The following is a 24,813-nucleotide window of genomic DNA, read 5'->3' as shown; positions in this document are numbered from 1 at the left end:
ACAATAAGCCAGAAGGGAGACTAAGGCGAAATCTCTAGCAGTTTTGTTTACAGGGAGTGACTGGTGGTGCTGCCTAGCAGGGGGATCTTGTGAGATCTGTGCTAGGGTGAGCTAAAGAAAAAATAAAAACTATGTTTCTCCCTGGTGGTAGCCATGGGTGGGAGCCTGACAGGTGGTGCCAGTGGGAGGAACATTACACCCCTCCCCAAGTTATTTACACCAGGAGAGGAAGCTCCATTGCACATGCTGGATTAGATGGACCCTTGGCGTGATTGAGAACAGGCCAGGGCTCTTATTTTGAGCAAAGCTTCCATATTGTTTGAGTCTTACCTTGACCATGTGTTTCTTAGCAGGGATTGGATGCCCCGAGTTAAAAAATGCAAGGCCCCTCAAAGCAGAAACTGCTTTGAACTGCTTGTAAAAGGGGGGGAAATGGAGGCAGGAGAGGGATTCTCCTTTAGCAATAAACTCTATGTGTGGCTCCTTGCAGTAGGCACAGAAAAATTCTTGTTTGCTGCTTGTGTGTTGGTTTACTCTATACTATTTATTTATTATTTATTTATTCATTCAATTTGTATCCTGCCCTTCCTCCCAGCAGGAGCCCAGGGCAGCAAACAAAGCACTAAAACACTCTAAAACATCATAAAAACAGGTCTTAAAATACATTAAAACAAAACAGCATTTAAAACATTTTTTTAAAAAAACAACTTTAAAAAAGGGTTAAAACATTATTAAAAAAAAATTAAACAATTCTGACACAGATGCAGACTGGGATAGGTCTCAACTTAAAAGGCTTGTTGAAAGAGGAAAGTCCTCAAAAGGCGCCGAAAAGATAGCAGAGATGGCGCTAGAACTTGGGGAATGGGTAGAGCTTGGAAAAGTTACTTTTTTGAAGTATAACTCCCAACTGCCCAATCCAGTGGCTATGCTGGCTGGGGCTGATGGGAGTTGTAGTTCAAAAAAGTAACTTTTCCAAGCTCTCTCTCTCTCTCTCTCTCTCTCTCTCTGTAATTCTCTTTCCTGTGGATCTCAGCCACTTTCCCATTAATAGCCAACCTAAAGTATTTGCATCATGTAAATCTTCTGAGGCCATATGCTGATGGAGAACAGACCCCGTGCTGTAGTAGGCCATACATCTGGAGTTTGGTAGCTGTCCTGGAGAGGACTTGCTGTGTCTCCCTTTGGCCCAGTGTCGGGAGCCAAGTGAACCCCGTCATCTCGTTGGGTCTCCTTGCACCACCTCTTTCTCTTGCCCAACCCTAAGAGGTGGAAGAGGGAGACCCTGGCAGGGTGTGACTACTGTAATTAATTTCAAGCCCTGTGGTGATTAATTACAAGGCTGTTTACATGTCAGGATTCCTTGCTTATATCCTTGGGATCATTGACGCTGCAGAGCACTGCCAGAACTCAACCTCTGCCAACGCTCTCTTGTCTGGTGACACTGAGCAGATGTGAGACGACCTTTTAAACCAAATTCATTACATGGTTTGTCTTGCCTAATTAAAGGACTTTGGGGGCCAATCCCTGTCCCCCCTCCCTCCCCCCTTTGCCTTTGCAGAAGAGCTGTGCAGTGAGCTCACATTTTGCAATGTTTGCAAAATTGCTCCCGCTTGAGGGTTTAAGAGTTCCCTGAGTGTGGGGGAGGGAGACTGTTTTGCATGGTACGGAACGACTGGAATTTAATGGGACATGCAGCGCAGTCTGTGCGTGTTTACTCAGAAGTAAGTCCCACTGTGACCAGTTGATGAAAGTGCACCCAAGAGAGCACGCAGGCATTTGAAACTGCCTTTGAAGCAGAACTGCAGTGCATTTTTCTGATGACACCTCTGCTTCATTATTGGATTCTCATAAAGCAATCTGTCAGGGATGGGGAAACTTTTTCAGCTTGAGGGCCATGTCCCCTTCTGGGCAACCTTGCGTGGGCCGCATGCCAATGGTTGGCGGAGCCAGAAGCAAAGTGAGCAGAGCAACGAATGTGAGTTTTACTTTTATATCGGGTGGGGCACCTTTGGCCCTCCAGAGGCTGTTGAACAACAACTCCCATCAGCCCCAGGAAGCATGGCCGATATCCAGGGATGATGGGAGCTGTCATTGAGCAACATCTGGAGGGGCAAAGGTGCCCCACACCTGCCTTATATGGTAGGCTAGTTTCATCAAAGGATGTGCAATCCTTCTTTATGTTCTGTTCGGGCAAGGAACAAGCATGATCAGAGTTCAAAGACACATTCCAGCCCAGGCAGAAATCCCCAAGGAGGGTGCAGATCAGGCCTGGGGAGGGGGGTGGCCTGGAGAGAGAACCAAGGACCAAATAGAGAGGCCTGGAGCTGTCTTTGCTTAGCTATATGTGCCTACTCAAACGTATATCCCATTAGTTAAACAGGGCTTACTCACAGGTAAGTGTGCTTAACACCACTGTTGATCAGTTTTCAAATGTTCATATCAAATACGACAAGATTGGGTGTCAAATACAAATGCCAACTGTTTGGTGACTATTTGGTAGCTATTCAGAGAATGTCCAGTAAAAGCCTGATGCTAACATTTGCAAAAGAGGATCGTTGCAGGGAGTCCTTTTCAAAACTCCACTGTTATAGCAAACAATTCTTCTGTGCTGAGAACAGCAGAAATAATCTGAGACACTGTTTTCATTACATCTGTCTGGAATATCTAGGACAAACATTTGACTGGCACTGTAGAAAACAACGAATCACTTATCTCAGCTTGTCTGTTGGGTCAGGCTTGCTCCTGGGTCATTGAGGTGATGAGTGCAGTAATTAAGGACTTGCAGAAAGCAGTGCACATCTACTGAAGCCTAGCATTACGAAGCTGTGGCAAAGCTTCTTGTAGTCAGGAGTGCTGGCCTGAAGCATTCTGCCAGCTGCTGCTGGGAAATGTAGCAAGACACAACAAGTGCCTTCAGCTGCCCACTTTGCAGAGGGCGGATTAATTAATGCGTTTATGTGGGGTCGTTGTTGGCTGGTGGCTCCAGGACAGTGGGGCAGTGGAATCTGTTCTGGATTTTAGTCTGAACTTCCAAGGAGCTTTCCAGGGTGCTGTAGTGGATTCCACTGCCCCACTGACACAGAACCACAAGTTGCCACTGCGGTATCTGTTGGAAGTGGGGCAAGAGCAACTCCTGTTTTGTTCTTTTTTTTATGTTCCAGAAGGGAGATAAAGAGTCCTCCAGATGGATAGGCTTGACTACCTTTACCTGTGATGCTCTGACTTACTTACTTCTGTCATTAGACTGATACATCTTTAGGGAAGCTTATCTGCCCCTCCTCCTTCCTCCCTTTCCTCTCTTCTCCAACTGTCCGAGAGAGAGGAGACACCTTTGTCTCTGCTCTCTCTCTGCTGAGCCATGGGGGCAACTCCCACGCCTGGGCATTGCGCCTCCAACTTAGTTAGTTAGTTAGAACCAGGTATGCCTTTCTATCTACTATGTATTTCTATAAATAAAGTAGCTTTTCTTATTTTACTAAGTCTCCAGTCTCAGTGATCCCAATGCAGGGTAAAAGCCTGCTTCTTGGGTAAACGCACACACTGGCACATTCGCATCTCAGACCAGCAACTATATCTATCTGGTGGAGTTCCTACAAGGCAGTTACAACAGCTGATCTGTACCTGCCTGTGTCTTGGTCTAGAAGAGCAGTGCAAGCCCCAAACCTTATTGGACATTTAATCGTGGGGAAAGGCAGCAGCTATGTGGCAGAGCATCCGCCTTGCATGGAGACAATCCCAGGTGCAATCCACAGTTTTCTCCAGGTAGGGCTGGGAAATAAATCTGTCTGGAATCTTGGAATCCCGCTGCCAGTCAGTGTAGATGATACTGAGGTAGATACACCAATAGTCTGACTCAGTATCACGCGGCTTCCCACGTTCCTATTCTTGCTCTTTCGGTACATACCATGCGTCCTTTTAAAGAGAAAGTCATGCTCTCTCATAGTGCCATCCTGTGTATGCCTACCCAGAAGTAAGTCCCAGTGAGTTCAGTTGGACTTACTCCCAGATCTCCTTGGGTAGCATGACAGGTTAAGAGTCACACTTTTTGAGTGCAAGAGTGGTGAGTGCTCATTAGCCATCAGAAATTTGGGAAACATTAATGGAAAGCTGCCATCCTCTGGTTGTGAGCAGTGGCTGCAATTTAAAGGAAAAGGAAAGGTGTAGCCCAAGGGTTGGGAACAGGATCCAGCCATAGGCTGGATCAAGAGCTCCCCCATCTCTCCTGGGCCACTTTGACAAGTGGACTGGGTTACCCACCTGTCAATCACCTGACATCACCATGACATCAGGTGACCCAACTTCAAATAAAATAACATAGGGAACAGGAAGTTGCCTTATACTGAGTGAGACCATTGGTCCATCTAGCTTAGTATGGTCTTCACTGACTGGCTGCAGCTCTTCAGGATTTCAGACAGGGAGTGTCTCCCAGCCCTACCTGGGCATGCTGGGGATTGAATTTGGGACTACCTGCATGCAAGGCAGGTGCTCTACCACTGAGCTATGGCCGTTCTCCGAAATGGAAGTCCACTCCAGATTCTTTCCTTCCTTCCTTTGCAGCCCAGCTCGAATTGAAGCCAGGCGGCAAAGGAAGATCCCTGCCAAAAGTAGGGCTTGCAGTCAGCACTGATCAGCTGGTTGGACTGCAAACCCCATTTTCAGCAGAGACTGGCAACTGGCTGCACTCAAGAACTCCTGATTCCAAACTCCCGAATGCAGCCAATCCCAATGGGGCTTGCAGGCAGCTGTGATCAGCCGATCGATGCTGACTACATGCCCTGCGTGCCAAGGAATAATCAGGAGTGTGCTATCAGGCATCATGTGATATCAGGTGTGGGGCAGGTGGGAATGATTTGGGGAAAACAGAATCTTTTTTTGCAGTAGCTTCTTAGGAATTAGAAACTAGGTGAGACATTGCTTCCCTGTCCTTGTATTAGTTAAAATATTAATCTTAAAAATATTAGTTAAAATACTGGGATATCTCTAGCACATTACTACAAAAGGCATCTCCCTATCTGGGTAATTGGGAACAGGGCCTTAAAATAAAATAAAAACCCAACTGTCTGAGCTTCTTGGGATATTAGAATGGAAAATATTTGCAATTAAGACTTGCATACTGGGGGGAGGCTGAAACTCAACTCCTGACCCTCCCCCTGCATCAAAACTTGAGATCTGAAATGTATGCAGGCTCTCCCAGAGGCTGGCATTCCTCCCCATTGCCTCTCTCAGAACTTTAAATGAGTGCTGTGGCAAAATCTGCTGATTTTTCCAAAGTTTATTTCCGCCATGAAAAAGGCCACTGTTATTATGCCTCATTCTTAGAGCACTTTAGAATTTTGGTGGGTGCATGTGTTTGAAGTGTATCCTGTCACTGTAAGGTGGCCAAGGGGTGTTTTTTTTTTTACTATTTCCAGTAAACATTTATTCAGTGCTCTGTAGCCTCCATCCTGATCTGAAAAAGGCCAGTGGGAGGATTCACCTCCTGATGTCTTTCCCTGGGCTTTGATTGAATCATGGGAAACCAGGGAGGCTGGCTGCCAAGTGCCTGACAGCAGGTCACTCATTTTGATTTTGAGGGAAGTCCTTCCTTTTCATATATCTGTATCCACATGGATTTCTTTCAAAGTAAAAAGACCAAGCAAGCACACACACGCACCTTGCTCATAAGAAGGTCCTAAAGTTTTCTCTCCCCTTTGATCATTTAAAAATGCATTCACTGTTCTCAATAATTGATAGAGAATGGTAAAAAAAATGCAGAAGAACCTTTTGGCACAGCGCTGTGCCAAATGTCTACATGGAAATTATTTTTAACAATGGGAGCGAGCAGACTTCTTCCAGTCATTTCAGCTGCTTGAGTTTGGAATTTCAATATTTCTGGCCTCCTAGGTCCCTGGAATGCAAATCCCTTTTTGGGTCTTTAAACCCTGCTCTGCCTCTCTTACACAAGGATCCCCTTTTGCCTCTATTACTTCACACGCTAACCATGCATAATGTGGGATTCTGCAAAAAGGTAAAACCTTCCATCCAGGCTGGCCCTTCATCAACTTATTATTAGAGCTTTGCCAATGAGAGCATAATAAATTAATATAAATAATTGTGCAGGGCTGCGCGTAGGAAAAAGAGTCAGAGACGTAAACTCAGCCAGCTGCATGGTCAGGGTGGTTTCCAAAGTATGTCCTGGATTGAGACATTTGGTAAAGGATAGACTATTTGGCTGGCAGAGTGCAACAGCCCCCAAGTCCAATAGTGTAGAAACTGAGTTGTCATCCCCAAACCAGTGAACTGTGGCTAAATGGGACAACCATAGTGAGAAACAGGCCATGGCAGGTGGTGGCTCGATGTCAGTGGGGCAGTGGAATCCGCTCCTGGTTTTAGTCTGAACTTTCAAGGAGCTGTTTAAGGTGCTTCAGCACTTTGTTTGGACTAAAACCTGGAACAGATTTCACTGCCCCACTGACATGCAACCATCACTTGAAGCAGCTGGTTGGCCACCTGTCGGGAATGCTTTAATTTGGATTTCTGCATTGAGCACGGGGTTGGACTTGATGGCCTTATAGGCCCCTTCCAGCTCTATGGTTCTGTGATTCTATTATATGCTGGACTAGATGGGTCATTGGCCTGATCCAACCACAGGGCTCTTTTTATAAATACCAGGTAAGTGCTGTTGTATTTGTGTCCTGCCTGTGGGCTTCTGAAGGCATCTGACTGAGCCCTGTTGGGCACAGAATGCTGGCTGAAAGGGACCCACCCTTTAATCCAGGAGGGCTGCCCTTAACCGTTGACTTGTGATAGCAACTGGTTAAACCTGCTGGGACATCATCAGAACTTAAGAAGAGCCTGCTGGATCAGGCCAGAGGCCATCTAGTCCAGCATCCTCTTCTGCAATGGCCAACCAGATGTCCCAAAGCAGGAGCTGACTCCAGCAGCACTCTCCCCTCCAGCGGTTTGCAGCAACTGGTATTCAGAAGTATGCTGCCTCTGACAATGGAAGAATAATAGAGCCATTCTAGTTGATAGTAGCCAATGAAAGCCTTACCCTTCAGGAATTTGTCTGATCCTCTTTTAAAGCCATCCAAGTTGGTGGCCACCATCGCCTCTTGTGGGAGGCACTGGCCACTCATCATTACAAGGCATTACAGACACACACAACTGAGCAATCCCTCTGGTGAAATTGTGTCCAAAAAGCTGGCAGAGCAGGATGCTGAGTCTTGAAGTGTGTGCGTGTGTGACGGGGATGGGGTGGGAGAGCTTGGATGTGTGCTGAGGTCATGGTCATCCAGGAAAAGGGGCAGGGAGGGGGCAGCGGGTGTCCTCTGGCTTTTGCTCCCTCTTCAAGTAGACAAGCTCTCTGGCGCTGAGACCAGGCAGGGGTGGCTGACCGCAGGGGTGCAAGAACAAGAACTGTGCCTATTTTTCCAGCTGTCAGCTATTTAATGACATTAATGCTGCCTCCGCCTCCTCCTCCTCCTCCTCCCCCTTCCACAGCTGTAGGGCTGTCAATTCTTGGGCCAGATTCACGGCTCTGGCTTCCCTGTGGATAAAGCCTCTGTTTGGACTCTTTCCAGCAAGGAAGGGGAGTGTGTGTTTGTGTGTCAGGGGGGACAGCTAAGAGACCTCCTGTCTAAAAAGATAGGAGAGAAAAAAGCCTGAACTTGTGGCTTTTGCCTGTGACAACCCACGCCAGACTGCATTGCACACTCTTTCCAGTGGAGACACGCCTTCCATGTCGGAATTTGCCAGTCACATGGCTCTGAGTTTGAAGGGCAAAGGAGTAACACTGCTTCTTTGGGGGTATAATTTGGCACTTCCTCCCCACTTTCCGGATGCATGAACAGCTTCTAATGCAAATGCAAAGCGATACATTACATCTAATGCATCTAATGCAAAGCGATACACACGCACACATTGCTGGGTAGTGCAGAAAACCAAAAACTATTAACTTGTCTATCTGCCATCTCACCAGTGATGATTCTTGGCGCTGTTCTTCAGCCCTGGGTCCACAGATGTTGAAGGACTACAACTCCCACCATCCCTGACCCAGAGCTTGGAAAAGTTCCTTTTTTGAACTACAACTCCCATCAGCCCCAGCCAGCTGGGGGTGATGGGAGTTGCAGTTCAAAAAAGTAACTTTTCCAAGCTCTGCCCTGACCATGCTGTCTGGGGATGATGGGAGTTGTAGTCCAACATCACCAGGGGTCCCAAGGTTGAAGAACAGTGCTCCATGGGATTATCTTATTCTTAGTCAGCCAGGTCCCCTTTGCCCTGCGATCATTTCTCTTCCATTTTGAGCTTCTGTAGACCATGCCCTCTACTTCCTGGGAGATCTCCAGTTACCTGGCCTGAGTAAAGCCACATTTTCCAAAGCTCATTTCTCTGCCTGCCTTAGCTAAGGGGGAGCAGGGGAAGGGGAAAGGACTGAATCCATGGTTCTGAGAACACTTAAAAATTGTCTAAAGCATGCTCATGCACTTTATAGTAGAACCACAGTCCAGTGATAGAACAGACTCTCTGCTAACAGTGCTATCTAAAGACCTCTATCTAAAGAGGCACAACTGGTAAGAACACACGGTCCTGAACTAAGTAGACCAATTGTATGATTTACTATAAACTCAGAGCTTGGAAGAGTACTTTTAAAAAGTAGTAAATTACAGTTACAATTACATGGCCCCCAAAAAGTAGTAATTACTATTGCAATTACAATCACTCTGAAAGTAACTGATTGCTTTCCTTTTTCTCAAAAGTAATCACTACAATTACATTCCAGTTACTTTTTTAAAAAAAATCTACAAGGTGCTGGCCTTGGCTGCCGCACATCTAAGTAGCCTAAAACAACATTAAAAATAAACACACACATACAGAGTATGTAACAATTGTTTTCTCCACTCCACTCCACCCCATCTCACTCTCCACTTCCTCCCTTATCCCCTCCTACCCACCCACAGAGCATGAGGGAAGAGCGATGCTGCACAGAAGCCCAGTTTGAGGCACATGAATTTCATCCACAAATCTGAGGAGCAGAAGACTTCTTCCACTTCCCCCCCCCAAGTAATGCCCAAAAGTAATGCTGGAAACGTTACAATTACTCCACAAAAGTAATAAAATTACTCCTAGTTCTATTACAATCAAAATGTAAAGGAAGTACACACTTGTTCCTCAAAAGAGTAATGAATTGCAAGTAATTTGTTACTTGTATCAAATTACTTCCAAGCTATGTATAAACTTAAGTTGATAGGGTACAAGTTTCTCTTAAAGTCAATGCACCAAAGCACACCTGTTTGCAGGAGATCCCTTGCAGTCCTCAACCATCAGCAAGATTCTCTGGCTTCTAAATAAATGTGTTAGAGAAGGACCAGGGTGTAAGTTCTCTTGCTGCAAAGGAGAAAAATTGACTTTGACAATAATAATGGACTCTTCAACAGCAGTGGCTGAATTCATCAGTTAGATTCTGGAAGGACTGGAGAAAGTATCAGGGTTTTGCACCAAGTCTTAGAGAAAGCCAGAGGTCCAAATGGTTGTCCCTGGTTTTGCTCTGCAGTTGGGGTGGTGGTATGGCCTGCCATCAGAGAGATGCTGCAAGAGAAGTAACAGTGCAGTTCAAATGGGCACCTTGGACACATCCCTGGTGCTCAGCCCCCGTCCTGCCCCACTTCTCCCTGCTAAATGGGAAGAACGGCCCTGCAAAACCATAAAAGGTGCTGCTTGGGCTCTCCCATGATGAAAGAAATCTTATTTGATCAATTGTATGAGTTTTAGTCTATTAATTAGTGGACTAAATTTGCATATGAGTAGAGTAATAGCCTTGAAGCAAAACAAAAACAAAGAATGCTTTGGGTGATAATCAGCTGCGTCATGCACAGAGCAGATTCAATTGGGAAGGGCCACAGCTCAGTGGCAGAGCATCTGCCTTGCATGGAGAAGGCCCCAGATTCATCCCCCAGCAACAGCTCCCAGTAAGGCTGGGAACTGACCCCTCTGAAACCCCAGACCACTGCTGCCAGTCAGTGCAGACAATACTGAGCTGGATGGACCAAGGGCCTGACTCAGCATAAGCCAAGTTCCTATGTTCCTATTTAAGTTACGTAAGTACATTGATTTGAGTATTACTAACATTAGATATCACCCTTTGTTTTTAGGTCATGTATGTATGAGACATGTAGACCATGTAAGTTGTGGTTCCCAGCAGCTAGTCTTCAGAGGCACACTGCTTCCAACCGTGGAGGTCTAACCTTACCACCACTGATCATCCTCCATGGATTTGTCTATCTAAACGCCTTTTGAAACCACCCCAGATGGTGGCCATCACTCTCTCGTGTGGGAAAAGCCTCGGGAGAGACGGGTGAGGCAATGCCCCCTCACCTCCATATTAATGTTAATCATTTAATGTTAATCAAGATTGGAAGAGAGGAAGAAGGCAGGCTGGTGGCAGCAAACTTCAGGGTTTAAAGGGGCCAGAGCTGCACCTCTTCCCAGGCCTGTCTGTGAACCAGGAGGCTCCTCATTTCACCAGGAGCTCACTGAGTAGCCTGAGGCAAATGGCCCTCTTTCAGCTTCCCAGTTTTCTGCAATATGTGGAGTGGAAAATTTCCCATTGCTCTATTTCCCCCCACATATTTTTTTCAATTTCTGAAAATGGATTGTTTCATAACATTGGTTAGTGATGGGCAGAGCACTTTTGGTTTTGAACTGAATCTGTCTGGGTGAGAAAATTAATTGGGGACTAATAAACTCAAGATTCATTTGGGATGATCCGGGGGTGGGGACAGATTAACAGAAGAATTTAATTTGGAGTGATTTAGATGGCAAACTAATTGTCATGCTTGTAAAATGTAAATCCTGATAATTGCTAAGTTTTCAACCAGACCTATAAATTAGCACATACACATTTTGTAGAAATGTGTGTCCTCTCTCTCTCTCTCTCTCTCTCTCTCTCTCTCTCTCTTTCTTTCTTTCTTTCTTTCTTTATTTCGCTATTGTGTCTCCTGTTTTGTGATGCCTATGTGGCCACTCTGAGGGCTCCCACAATGAAGCAAAAATTAGCCAATTAATGCATAGACCAATAGCCTGCATGCTCCTGGCCAGTATCCCCGCCCCCCAAGTAGGCTGAGTACAGTTAGTACCTTCATCTGCTGGGCATTTTGCTCCACAAAAAGACTTGCAACCTTCTACACTGGATTGTGCCCAGGCTCTGCCCAGCTGGTCCAATGTTTTTAAAGTCGAAAGTTGGAAGCTGTAACCAAAACAGTGCCTTGGTGAATTCAAGAAGAGGCATCTGCGCTATGAGATCATCTCTCTACAGAGCTTTTCATTTTCAGACTTTGAGGACATCCTGGCATTCCTGCCAGTTTATTAAGGCCCAAATATGAACACCACTGTGGTGGAGAGCAGCTTCCTCCTAGGAGTCTGGCATTATGCTTCCAGGGTCTTACTCTTAAATAGAGAAGACACCAGCTGCTTCAAAGCAAATTGTACATGCTCTCTGCCTTCCAGTCTCTGCTGTGTGCCTGGATTCATCCTCATGCTGGAGACAGTGGCATTGGTCATTTGGGGGCTCTACCCACAGCTTTGGTGATGCCTCACAGACATCTTTAGGGCTCACTGGGGAGACCTATTTCCCCTACAGAAGGCCAAGGGGATATGGTACATCATGGTGGTAGAGCCCTGCATCGAAATGTGGCAAGGAGGAAAATCCACAAATCCTCCAGAAATGTGGAAGGGTGGAGGAAGAAGAGAATATTGTGATCAGGCTGTCATGTCTTGAGCAATGCTGACCTATGCCAAGACTTTGAAATCTAAACCTTTCCACAAGGCAATGGGAGGCCTGTCAGGCAAAAGGCAGACATGGTGTTTGTAAGGCTTCAGGGGCGTTTCCCCCACACCCACCCAGCCTGTGGGCACCTGTCAGGGCCCATCATGGCAGCCTGCCCTTGCGGAGAGAAGAAGCGCTGTCACAGGCTTTGGGGCATCCTTTCTGGAGCAGCTCTTGCTCTCGAGCAGCATAATATTTGAAAACAAATCTCTTTAACAACTCTCAGCACTTATGCTAAAATGATACACTGTCCAGATCTCGGATCCTGAACTGCATCCGGCTGATTTAGGTCAAGCCAGGACTGGACTGGAGCAAGTTGAGGCAGCCAGAGCTTGGAAAAGTTACTTTTTTGAACTACAACTCCCATCAGCCCAATCCAGTGGCCATGCTGACTGGGGCTGATGGGAATTGTAGTTTAAAAAAGTAACTTTTCCAAGCTCTGGTTGCCCTTGGTCGGGTTGGGTCCACATGGGATGATCCAGGGGTCTGGTGACGAAGAGGGGAGATGGCGTCCCACATAGGCAGGCTTTGTGTGTGTCTCCTTCTGTTCCTGCTGACTGAATGTCATTAATTAGACACTGTGCAAAGCCTCTCAATCAGTTTGGGGCCTTGATCTGGGGTTGGAATGGCCCATGTTGGATCGAGGCTGCTCCACAGCGCTGGATCAAGCCCTGAATTGGATCGGGGAGCTGTTCACAGCCCTAAGTTTATACAGTGTTTTGAATATTCTAAAGCTGCATACAGTTTTCCAGTAATTCTGACAACAGGCCGGTAAAAAGCTGGCAGAGGAGGTAGCAGAACTTCCGATGGCTGGGAGGTAGATACCATCCTTAGCCTCCCCAACCTTTTTCTGCTACGCCTGGAGAACAGCAGCCCATTGGAGGAGTCAGAAGGCCCACCCATGACGTGGCCACAGCTGTGGCTGTTTTCAGGGGGGAAGCCAAGTTTATTTGGTGGCTGCCATTGATGGTGGGTTGCGCCTACGTGGGAGACGCCACAAGGGAGTCACCCCTTGGGGTCTCTCCTTCAAGGTGGGACAAGATCACTCCCCCTGTGTGATTGGTTGTGGAAGGGCTGGTTCCTAGGTGAGAGGTTGAAGCAATGGGGTAGGAGGGAAGAATGTGAGTTAACTTGACTTCCAAGTGAGAGGTGGGATGCTGGGAAGGTGCATCTGTGGTGAGAGCATGAATGCAGCTTACAAATGCATATCTAGTGTGATTGGTGAGTATTTAGTGATTTTTGCTATTTTAGATTGTTTTGATTGATTTCTTGCCTTTGTTGACCTTTCATTCTGTCTTGCTTTGATGTTAACACACTGTTCACTGCTCTGTGGGCCTTTGGGCCAAAAATTGTATATACATAAAAATAACATAAGAGTAGCAGAGTTATTTTAGTTGAACAAGCTACCTGAACTTGCAGGTCTCTTCCAGCAGAGGGTTCTTTCCTGGCTAGCTGTGCCCCTAGACCCACAGATTGGACTCTTGTGGTGACTCCTCCCTGCAGGTACACTTATCCAGAAGAAACTCAGGCTGTTTGGCCTTATGATTCCCTGGCTAATTTCTATCCTGGCTTGCTTCTCACTTGTGTGATATCCCACTCCCTAATAACAACCTTGGCTCTACTCAGTTTGGCCTCTGGTTCCATGTCATACAAATTACTTGAATCTGGATCATCTTCTTGGCTCCTGACCGTGACTCTTCCATTTCCTGCTTCCATATCATCTTCCAATTTGTGGTTGCGTTGGAACTGTGAGTCTACAAAGACTCTGTGGGGCTTCCACCTAAAACACTCCTTCCACCCCCTCCCCAATGCCTAAATCTTTAAGGCATTTGAATTAGTGATAATTAAGATGAGGAAGATAAGCTTTGCAAGAACTGACATGCTAAATAAAAAAACTGGAGCCCTGGTATAAGTGTTTGGCTCTTGATGATACGCTTTGCATGAGGTGAGCTGTTCAATTAAACCAGGAGCCCTGGCAAGAGCTCAGCTCTTCCTCAAGTTAATTAAAGGCATGTCTATGCCGCCACAGTCCACATAATTGGCTTAACAGACACAGCATACCTTCCCAACAGATTGTCAATGTCTGTTTATAAATTCAGTCCAGTAACTAGAGGAGGCTAAGGGGTATATTGTGAGGCCAGGAGTTCACTTGGAGATGTTGGCAGGGATTAAGGTTTGGAAGCTTGCGGAAACAGACAGCTAGAGGCTGAGACTCGACAGGCAGTAAGAGCACAGAGAAGACAGGACAGACTGTGGCAATGAGACTCTGGATCAGGACCGAAAGGTGTGGCATGCAGGAAGAAAGGCCAAGTGACAATACAGCTTGGAAGCTCTTGGTGCATTTATAGCGAGCCAGCCCAGGTTTCAAGCTGCCAAGCTAAACCCATCCATCGCCAGAGCTTGGAAAAGCCGAATCCATCACATTCACGCTTCCAAAACAATGTGAGAACTGCAACACAGCAATCTTTCGAAATTTGTACACATCTGAATTTTGCAATGCAGTTCTGCAGCCACTGGTTTCAAAAATGCATATATTAGGGGGAAATGCAGGGCCGGCACTAAAGGGTGGCAAGGTTGAGCCCTGGCTGAGGGCCCCATGGCCCAGAGGGGCCCCTGAAGGGCCCCTCTTTAGGGTGGGGGAGTGGCACTCCCCTTCCAGGGTCCACTGCAGAATCGCTGCCGCAGATAGCGCTGCTCACCCATTCCCTTGTTCTGCCTACCTTTCCTGTGTTTTGCGGCTGCGCAACGCAGCACTGCCCTTAACCAAGATGGCGGCTGAGGTTTCCCTAAGGGGCTGAAGCATCCACCTCCATCTTGGTTGATGGCAGCCCTGCGCACACATCAACCAAGATGGTGGTGGAGGCTTCAGCCTTTTAGGGAAGCCTCAGCCGCCATCTTGGTTAAGGGCTACGCTGCGCATGCAGCCTCAAAACACAGAAGAGAAAGATAGGTGGAGCGAGGGAACAGGCAGGCAGGCAGTGCGATCCGCTGCAGCATGTGCTGGGGCCCGGGGCAGGCTGGGGCCCAAGGACCCCGGCATGCCTGGAGCCGGCCCTGGGGAAATGTGTGTAAAAATCAATATATTAGTAAAAACAACATATAAAAATGCATTGTATTAGGAGAAGTTGCTTGCAAAAATGTGTACCTTAGTCAAACCTGCATACAAAATGTGTTGATTAGCAGATATTTGCACTAAAACCACTGAAGAATTTTCATGAGGATTGCTTTTAAATGGCAAGCTGTTGCAGAAATGTGGAGAAATGAGTTTAAGATTGGAAAAATAAGAAGCTGAGAGCCAAACGTGGTGGACCCTTTCATTCCTCCAAGCCTCCTCCTCCTCCTCCTCTCCCCCCCATCAGCCCTCCACTCCTCCAGCAGTTTCCCTTTAGATCTTACTTGCTGGTTGGGCTGCTGCTGCCACCACCAGAAGCAGCTCCATTGCTCCGGCCATGGGGAGAGGGAAGGAAGGGAGTCTTTCCCTCCCTCCACTCTCCAAGGCCTGATGCCTACGGAGGAGGGTCCCAGGATAGAATTCTCCAGTGGCCTCTTGGGAAATCTAGTTTCTCCAAGGGCTACTGACATTCCTTCCCTCTCCCTGTGTCAGGAGTGCAATTCCCACTGCTGCTGGACCAGCCAGTAGGTAGGGTTTAAGGCAGGGGTGGGGAACCCCTGGCCCTTCAGAAGTTGTTGGACTACAACTCCCATCGTCCCTGGCCTTTGACCATGCTGGCTGATAAGGCTGTTGGGAGCTAGAGGCCAACAACACCTGGAGAATCACAGGTTCCCCACCCCTGATTTAAATGGAAGGTGGAGGGATATTGAGGGCTTGGTGGGGAGAGTATGTTGAGAATTCATTCATGGCTCAGCATTTCATCTGAGCTAGAGAAGAATTCTAGGCCCTTTTCTATGAGATGAGCATTAAGATCCCCTACAATCCGGGGCGGGGGGCTGAGCTATGAGTTTTGTAGTTTTGTGTCTGAACTATGAGTTTCACGGGCATCTCTTGTTTTCCCCAGCCCTGTGTTTCATGTTATGTACCAGCCGGGTAGGCACCATATATATACATCAACCCCAAATGTGCCCACAGGGAAAGGCGGCTGTCACATGCTGGGCTTCTTCTCAGATGTTGTGATTCTTCTCGCTTTCTGGTGGAGAGCAGAACTTCCCAGCAGCTAAAGCGAGAGAAGAAGGGCCAGTTTCTCTCTCCCCTCCCCCCTTTTCTAATTTAAGCCTTCCTGTCCCTTCCTTGATCCGGCAGTACTACTTTGGCAGGGATTGGGGAATGAGTCAGGCTGCGGCCTGTGCATTCGCCCCCCTCTCTGCTCCCAGGAGGCTGAACGAACCAAGTCCTTTTTCAGAAGCACAAAGACCTCTAACAAAGCAGCCGCTGTGTCTGCCAGGCCTTGTTCTATCAGCTGTTCATCAGGGTCAATTAAAAGGAGTCAGCCTGATGGATACAGTTAATTCTCAGACTAATTAGATGCAAACGGCGCAGGGCACAGGAGCTGCCTCCGCCTGTGCCAAATGGGATCCGGAGGCCTTTTCCTTTCTCAACCCCCCCCCCCAGCCCTTGAGAGGCTGCTTAGCCTCTTAGTTTCTGCACCGTGGTGGTGGGAAGTGGGGCAGAGAACATGTATTTTGTAGGAGGAAAGGCAGTGTTGGGAAAGAGACTCTGTTGCATAGTTTGCTACCAATCAGTGTGGACAGTACTGGGCTAGATGGGTCTAGGGTTGCCAGGTTCCTGGCCTGAGACTGATCCTGTATCTTTAGGAGAAGGGAAAGATACAGAAGACTTCTTGGTTGCCAGGCCCGGCCTCCCAGAGGTCTTCTGTATCTTTAAAAGTTGTGCAGTGGAGGAGGGAGAATTCCACCATGTGGTTTTTCCCGTTACAGGGTTGCAAGAACACCTGCACTTGGCTGGCTTTCTCTTCTCCTAAAGATACAGGATCAGTCTCAGGCCAGGAACCTGGCAACCCTAGATGGGTCTGATGTTCAAACCCAGGATAAGGTGGTTACATTTGTACATGACCCATGTGGGAATGAAAGAGGGTTATGCTAGCCAAGCATGAAACCTGATTGCTGCAGGACAAAGGCTAGAGAACGCCTAGGAGGGGGGAGTGCCGTTTCCCCCTTTAAAGCATCATGCCGTTGCTCCATCTAACCCTGTGCTGTCTACTCCAGTCCAACCCAGTGCCCTACAGATATTTTGGACTCCAACTCCCATCAGCCCCAGCCAGAATGGACAATGGATGGAGGCGCTGGGAACTGTGGTCCAGCAACGTCTGGAGGGCATCAGCTTGGGGAAGGTTGGCATGCTCTGACTGGTAGTGGCCCTTGAAGGCCTCAGGCAGAGAGATGTCTTTCCCATTGCCTGCTAACTGCAATGCTTTTGACGAGGGGAGGAATCTAGTACCTTCTGCAAGCAAAGCTGGTGGAACTCTGCCACTGAATTGCATCCCCCTCTTTCTTTCTTTCTTTCTTTCTTTCTTTCTTTCTTTCTTTCTTTCTATGGCCAACATCAGCTTTCCCCAACCTGGTGCCCTCCGGGTGTTGTTGGACCACTACTCCCCAGCAGGCAAGGCACCAGAACTGGCCAACAAACATTTGCAACTCAGTTCTCTTTTATTTCATTTCTCCCAGTGAAGTCATTACCTAAGAGAGACAGAGATTTTCCCCCTCCTTTTTTAAAAACAGCTGGCCAGTCTGCTGTGCCCATCCCTGGCTGCCAGATGTGTGGGAGGAGACTGAATGTCTCCTTTACTCATTTGAACCATCTAGCCAAGTATTTGCCAATGGGTTTAGAAGAGGCTAATTCCTGTCCTAGAAAAAAAATGTGCAGATTTTTCAGAGTTTGTGGTGACATCCCTACTGGTCATGTGAATCCACAGGAATCATAGAATCATAGAGTTGGAATGGGCCTATAAGGCCATCGAGTCCAACCCCCTGCTCAATGCAGGAATCCAATCCAGGAATAAGAACCACCAGCTTTTACTGCCCAGCAAATGCCCCCTTTCCTGCCACCTATTTTGGAGACCAATTCAGTTTGGTGTAGGCAAGTCTTGCTATGGTCTGCCTCATGTTTCCCAGAATTCCATGCCAAGGTGTAATGTCATTGTGCCCTGGCAGTTTCCACGCCATGCTCTGATGTCCTAGTGATCATGGCCAGCAGGGCCTATCCGGCAAAGAGGTTTGTATTGTAACACAAGGCCTGGTTAGCGATGGGTGAATCTGTAAAATTTTGGTTTCTCTGTCTTTCTCGTTTTCCCAGTCCTAAGATCAGGTCTCCACATTTCCACATCAGTTTCCTTTTTTAAAAAACAAAAAAGTCCTCATGAAAATCCATCAGCATTTTAGTGCAAATTCCTCCTAATACTATTTTGCAAAGCAATGTTTCCTAACAGAGTGCATTTTCGTATGTTATTTTCACTAATATATGCATTTTTATGCAGACTATACCCTAGTACATGCATTTCTATAAACATTACTTGGTTGGAAAACTGCATCACCAGTTTGGCAAAGGGCGAATTTTAAAGGATGGCTGTTTCAGTTTGCGTATTGCTTCGGAAAGTGTGGGTTAGATAGGTATACTCCCCCCACCAATCCCAAGGCCTGATCCAGATGGGCACTGAACACGGAGCAAGGAAAATGTAGAAAGGAAAATATTTGCATCCACTCAGAAGTCTATCCCAGCTCCATCGATGCCTGATCTCTTCCCGTGTTTCATAGAATCATAGAATAGTAGAGTTGGAAGGGGTCTATAAGGCCATCAAGTCCAACCCCCTGCTCAATGCAGGAATCCAAATCAAAGCATTCCTGACAGATGGCTTTCCAGCTGTCTCTTGAATGCCTCCAGGGTTGGAGAGCCCACCCCCTCCCTCGGTCATTGGTTCCATTGTCATATGGCTCTAACCAGGGCCGGCTCCAGGAATGCCGGGGCCCTTGGGCATCAGGTTGCCCTGGGCTCCGGCGTGTGTGCGTGTGCGCATTCGTGTTCACGCTCATGCAGCCCACCCTACCCCCACCTACCTGTCTCCTGTCTTTTACTATTGCCATTAACCAAGATGGCGGCCGCGGTTTCCCTAAGGGGATGAAGCCTCCGCTGCCATCTTTGTTGATGGCACACATGCGTGCTATGCGCGCGCATCTCTGCCATCAACTAAGATGGCGGCAGGGGCTTCAGTACCTTAGGGAAACCATGGCCGCCATATTTGTTAAGGGCAACAGTAAAAGACAGCAGACAGGTAAGTGGGGAGATGTGGGGGGACATGGGGAGCTGCGGATCACAGAAGGGGAGCAGAGGGGTGGCTGAGGGGCCCCCTGTAGCTCCAGGGACCATCAGGCCAGTGCCCATCCTGGCCGCCCTTTAGAACCGGCCCTGGCTCCAACAGTTAGGAAGTTTTTCCTGATGTCCAGTCAAAATCTGGCTTCCTGCAACTTGAGCCCATTATTCCATGTCCTGCATTCTGGGACGATCGAGAAGAGATCCCGGCCCTCCTCTGTGTGGCAACTTTTCATGTACTTGAAGAGTGCTGTCATATCTCCCCTCAGTCTTCTCTTCTCCAGGCTCAACATTCCCAGTTCTTTCAGTCTCTCCTCATAGGGCTTTGTTTCCAGTCCCCTGATCATCCTTGTTAATAATAATAATAATAATAATTTAATAATAATTTAATTTTTGTGTCGCCGAAGTCACTCTAGGCGACGTACACAATTAAATTCCAGTAAAATTACAATTTAAAATACAGAGCAAATACAATACAGCATCATAAAACAGTGTATAAACAACGGGCATTCAGTAATATTGATAAAGATTAGCCCACCCCGGAGGTCCCGAAGGCCTGTTCAAAAAGCCAAGTTTTTAATGCTCGGTGAAATGCATCCAGGGAGGGGGCATGTCGAAGATCGAACAGGAGGGAGTTCCAGAGAGTGGGGGCCGCCACTGAGAATGCCCTCTCCCTAGTTCCCACCAACCTAGCTGTTTTTGTTGGTGGTACTGAGAGAAGGCCCTGCGTGGCTGATCTGGTCAGGCGGCTTAATTGGTGGTACTGGAGGTGTTCCTTCAGGTAAACTGGGCCGAGACCGTATAGGGATTTAAAGGTTAATACCAACACCTTGAATTGGGCCCGGAAAACAACTGGAAGCCAGTGTAGATGAACTAACACCGGTGTAATGTGGTCACGGCGGCGGCTATTTGTGAGCAGACGAGCCGCCGCATTTTGTACCAGCTGTAGTTTCCGGACCATTTTCAAGGGTAACCCCACGTAGAGCGCATTGCAGTAGTCCAATCGAGAGGTAACCAGGGCATGTAGTACCAGTGGGAGCTGATGAATAGGGAGGTAGGGTTGCAGCCTCCGGATAAGATGTAGTTGATACCAAGCTGCCCGGCTCACTGCCGAAATCTGAGCCTCCATGGACAGCTTGGAATCAAGAACAACCCCAAGGCTGCGGACCTGATCCTTCAGGGGTAATCTTATCCCACTGAGTTCCAGGTCAACAATACCCAACCTTCCCCTGTCACCCACGAGTAGCACCTCGGTTTTGTCAGGATTGAGCTTCAGCCTGTTCCTTCCCATCCATCCACTCACGGATTCCAGGCACTTGGACAAGGTCTCCACAGCCAAATCTGGTGAAGATTTAAACGAGAGATAGAGCTGCGTGTCATCAGCATATTGGTGACACTGCAGCCCAAATCTCCTGATGATGGCTCCCAGCGGTTTTAGATAGATGTTAAATAGCATGGGGGAGAGGATAGAACCCTGTGGCACTCCGCAAGTGAGGGGCCAAGAGTCTGAAACCTCATCCCCCAATGCTACCTGTTGATGCCTGTCAGAGAGAAAGGAACGGAACCACTGTAAAACAGTGCCTCCTATTCCCAAACCTCCCAGGCGATCCATCAGGATACCGTGGTCAACGGTATCAAAAGCCACTGAGAGATCCAGGAGGACAAGAAAGGTGAATTCTCCCCTATCTAATGCCCTCCTCATATCGTCCACCAGAGCGACCAAGGCTGTTTCAGTACCATGTCCAGTCCTGAAACCCAATTGGTATGGATCCAAATAATCCATTTCCTCCAAGTGTGCTGACAGCTGATTTGCCACCACTCGCTCAATGATCTTGCCCAAAAATGGCAAATTCGAAATGGGGTGAAAGTTGTTCAAAACTTGGGGATCCAAGGAGGACTTTTTCAAGATAGGTCTTACAATTGCCTCCTTGAGGGCCGATGGCATTACACCCTCCTTCAAGGATGCATTTACCACCGCCCTGATCCCTTCGCCCAATTTCTCTTTGCAGTTCATAAGGAACCATGAAGGGCGAGGATCAATCAGACAGGTGGTAGGCTTTACAGTTGAAAGTACCTTGTCCACATCCTCAGAATGAAGAGGCCGGAACCGATCCCATTGAACCGGATTGCAGCTGGCCAACTCTGGATCATCTACTGCATCCACGGCGTACGGAATCGAGTTCTTTAGGTGTTCGACTTTATCGGCAAAGTGCCTTGCCAATTTGTCACAGGAAGCCTTAGAATGTTCCAGGGGTTCCTGGGCAACTGGACCGACCAGGCTTCGGACCACCTGGAACAGCTTCCTGGGACAGCACTCTGCGGATGCAATAGAGTTGTTGCCCTCCTCTGAACCTGTTCCAGTTTGTCTGCATCCTTCTTGAAGTGCGGAGACCAGAACTAGACACAGTACAGTTTGGGCACTGAACACAGAGCAAGGAAAATATGGAAAGGAAAATATTTGCATCCACTCAGGAGTCTATCCCAGCTCCATCGATGCCTGACCTCTTCCCCTGTTCGTGAGCATTTGATCCAACACTGCAAAAGCAGACCTGTTGAAGACCTTCCAAGTTAAACATTGGGGTGGGCACAGCACTAAAAGCCCATTTTGATGTGACAACATTTGTTTTTCCTTATGCTAAGAATTATCATCTCTGTGTCCCCCCCCCTTTATCAGTGGAGTGAGATCATGGCCATTTTTAGGATCGACTTTGTTCCATTAGCACCTCTTGAGCCAACCTGGCAAACCCCTTCTTCATCCTGAGCAATCAGAACAGCTGGGAAGAGCCAAGGAGTGTTTCCTAGTGTTGTAATTGCTGGCTGTGGTGGGACAGGATGCATGAGTTAAAGTGCCAGGGCATCCGACACAGTTAAAACTGGTTGGTGAACAGTAATCCAGTATTGGAATGAGTGCATCCAGGCAGAGAATGGGATCCTGCCCACTGGCCCTACCTTCGACTTCCATCTGTCTAGCACAGGAGCACGGTTTTGCTACAGCCAGCTGGCCATTTTCATGCATGTGTGCAAGAATTAAAGTTTGGATGTTTTAAAACCAGTTTGGCTGTTTAAATGTAAAATGGAGCCTAAATCCTAACTGAATCTGCCCCCCACCCGGGTCTTTCCCTTGGAAAGATAGGTTGCTTTTCTTCCTAGAAATTATTCTGAATATGTGTTTCGCATTAATTCCAACAATCAGCATAACATTTTTTTCAACTGTGCTTTATAGCATCTGGATTTATGGGGTTCTTTAACAGACTGCAGAGGAGTCTGGACTTTTGACTCTTTCTGTTTGCAAGGGTCAGATGTATGGGTTCAGCACACTTCATTTCTTTTAGCAGTGAAATTGCATATTCTTGCATTTACAAAGCAGCTGTCACATGCACATTTTTTATTATTATTAGTATCAGAGCTTGGAAATGTTGCTTTTTTTGAACTACAGCTCCCATCAGCCCCAGCCAGCTTGGCCACTGGATTGGGCTGATGGGAGTTGTAGTTCAAAACAAGTAACTTTTCCAAGCTCTGATTAGTATTACATTTTATTTATACTCTGCCTTTCGGCCAAAGGCCCTCAAGGCGGCTTACAAGAAAAATAAACACAGGTATAAAAATACAATAAAAATACAATAAAAGCAATATACTTTACAAAAATTAAATTAAATAATAAATAACATTATAATAACAAATAAAATTAAATAACAAATAACATTATCATTATCAGCACCGCCAAGAAAGAGGAGGTGGTATTAGCAGGGGCGGCAGCTCCCGAGAGGCAGAAGGGCGACAGGCATTTGTTACAGAGAAGCTGTTGGCTGTTTCAGTGTTGTCTTTGTCTCCATGTCCTCGGGCTCGCTCAGCTGATGCTCCCCGGGCTCTTGCTGCTGCTGGTGGTGATGGTCTATGTCAGGGGGCGACTGTGGAAGCTCAGGCTCGGGCATTTTGAAATGCAATGGCCACTTTGGGAGTTGAAAAAAAATTGTTTGGTCTGTATCTTAATGAGAACATACCTGATCACACTTCCCAAAACAGTACACAAGCCTACCTTTCAAAATGTGTACTTCTCCAGATTTTGTAAAGCAGTTCTCCAACAAAACAGCTATACCAGAATGCATATATTAGGGGAAAGTGTACATAAACATTAATATATATTAATATATTACTGGAAATGGCATTAAAATGCAGTATTTTAGAGGAAATTGCTTGCAAAAAACGTGTATATTAGGCAAATTTGCATATAAAATATGTATATTAGAAGAAATGCACACTAAAATTACAAACTGATGTGGGAATGTGGTGAGCTGAATTTAAGGTTCGCAAAATGAGAAACAGAGAAACCAAAACAGACAGATCTGTTGATCCCTATTTGTGATATCCTTCGCTTCAATCTGCTGTAAAGAAGTTTGCAGTCCTCATGAAACATGTAGCTGAAGTGAAATTGCCCAGGAGTGGGAAAAAGGGGTTAAAAGATCTCAGAAAGAAATTTTCCTAATTTCTGAGTGTCAAGAAGCGAGAGCAATGACACTCGTTCTTGGTGGCATCTTCTGCTTTTCAACTTTGTCATTTCCATGGCAGCTTTTTCTCTACAGGAAGCTCTGTGTTTAGGACTGGAGAGATCCAGCCCTCCAGCCCCTTAGGAACTCTGAGCAAGGCAGGATTCAGGAAGTATCGATGTAGGAAGCCATCATCGCTGGCCAGCTTCCAAAGGGAGGTAACGACATAACCAGACGTGACCCTACATGACTGTTCTCTTTATAGCATTTCCGCGTCTCCGTAAACAGCCCTTTATGGAACGAGGCATGTTTGCCTTTCAAAGGAAGGCTCAGGCATGGACAAGCAGAGCAACAAAGGACTACTTATGAGAGTTGCCGGAGTGAGCTCTTGGGAATGAGACGGATGAAGGAATTCTTGTGAGGGCAGCGGTGGGAGAGGAATGCCAGGACATGCGAGGCCCTGGAAATCGCACCACCGAAGCCTCAGCATGGGGGGCCTTGGCTCTCCCAAGACATCTGGCTTCTGGCTTTCTCTCTGCCCAAATTAGCAGCAAGGGAAACTGAGTCACAAAGAGGGACCCTTCAGCATCCAACCATAGAGGCAGGAATGCAGTAGACTACAGAGACTGGAGAGAGAGGAAGACAGGGAGAGCACTGCAGGCAAAGGCAGATTAAATGTAAATGTACTGCCTTCAAGTCGATTCTGACTTATGGCGACCCTCTGAATAGGGTTTTCATGAGGCTGAGAGGCAGTGACTGGCCCAAGGTCACCCAGTGAGCTTCATGGCTATGTGGGGATTCAAACCCTGGTCTCCCAGGTCATAGTCCAGCACCTTAACCACTACACCACACTGGCTGAACAAAATGAATCACTGTATGTTTAGGCGAAAGAATTCTTTCCAGTCTTGGCCACTGGAAGAATCCACACTGGTGGCATTTAGAGGCACACTGAGCAAACGTTGTCTTCTCGCCTGGCTCTGTTTGGCTGTTTGTAGAGCTGATTTGGGCCCATTTAACTGGGCGTCTTTAAGGGAAGGGACAGTGGCAGCTGTCTCTTGGAGGAAGACCAAGCAGCTGATGTAGAAGGCGATAAATAAAAAAGCATTTGCTTTCCAGGATTGGGCCAAGATCCATTTAGGCCACTGCTGGCCACTTGCTTAGTTTTTACAATTGTGATCTTTTTCCTGGACTGTGCCACTTCTGGCACCAGGTGGAGTAGCTGCATGTTTGAATACTGCCACTGGGAT

The 24,813-nt window shown here is 47.2% G+C and overlaps 1 protein-coding gene across 4 annotated transcripts in view; it reads left to right on the top strand.

Moving 5' to 3' along the window:
- P3H2 (prolyl 3-hydroxylase 2) overlaps positions 1 to 24,813 on the top strand; it is a 164,526-nt gene that overhangs the window by 48,894 nt on the left and 90,819 nt on the right. Inside the window, exon 1 of one of the 4 annotated variants that reach the window (XM_061637621.1) lies at positions 1,889 to 1,975. The exons of the other annotated variants lie outside the window; for them this stretch is intronic. Coding sequence (XP_061493605.1) covers positions 1,895 to 1,975 — 81 coding nt within the window. The 5' untranslated portion in view covers positions 1,889 to 1,894. Of the gene's footprint in view, positions 1 to 1,888; positions 1,976 to 24,813 lie in introns of those variants that run through there. 4 annotated transcript variants of the gene reach the window in all.

Source organism: Rhineura floridana, chromosome 7 (genome assembly GCF_030035675.1).
Source record: "Rhineura floridana isolate rRhiFlo1 chromosome 7, rRhiFlo1.hap2, whole genome shotgun sequence".
NCBI classification, from domain to species: Eukaryota; Metazoa; Chordata; class Lepidosauria; order Squamata; family Rhineuridae; genus Rhineura; species Rhineura floridana.
This window is presented reverse-complemented; position numbering and strand designations above follow the sequence as displayed.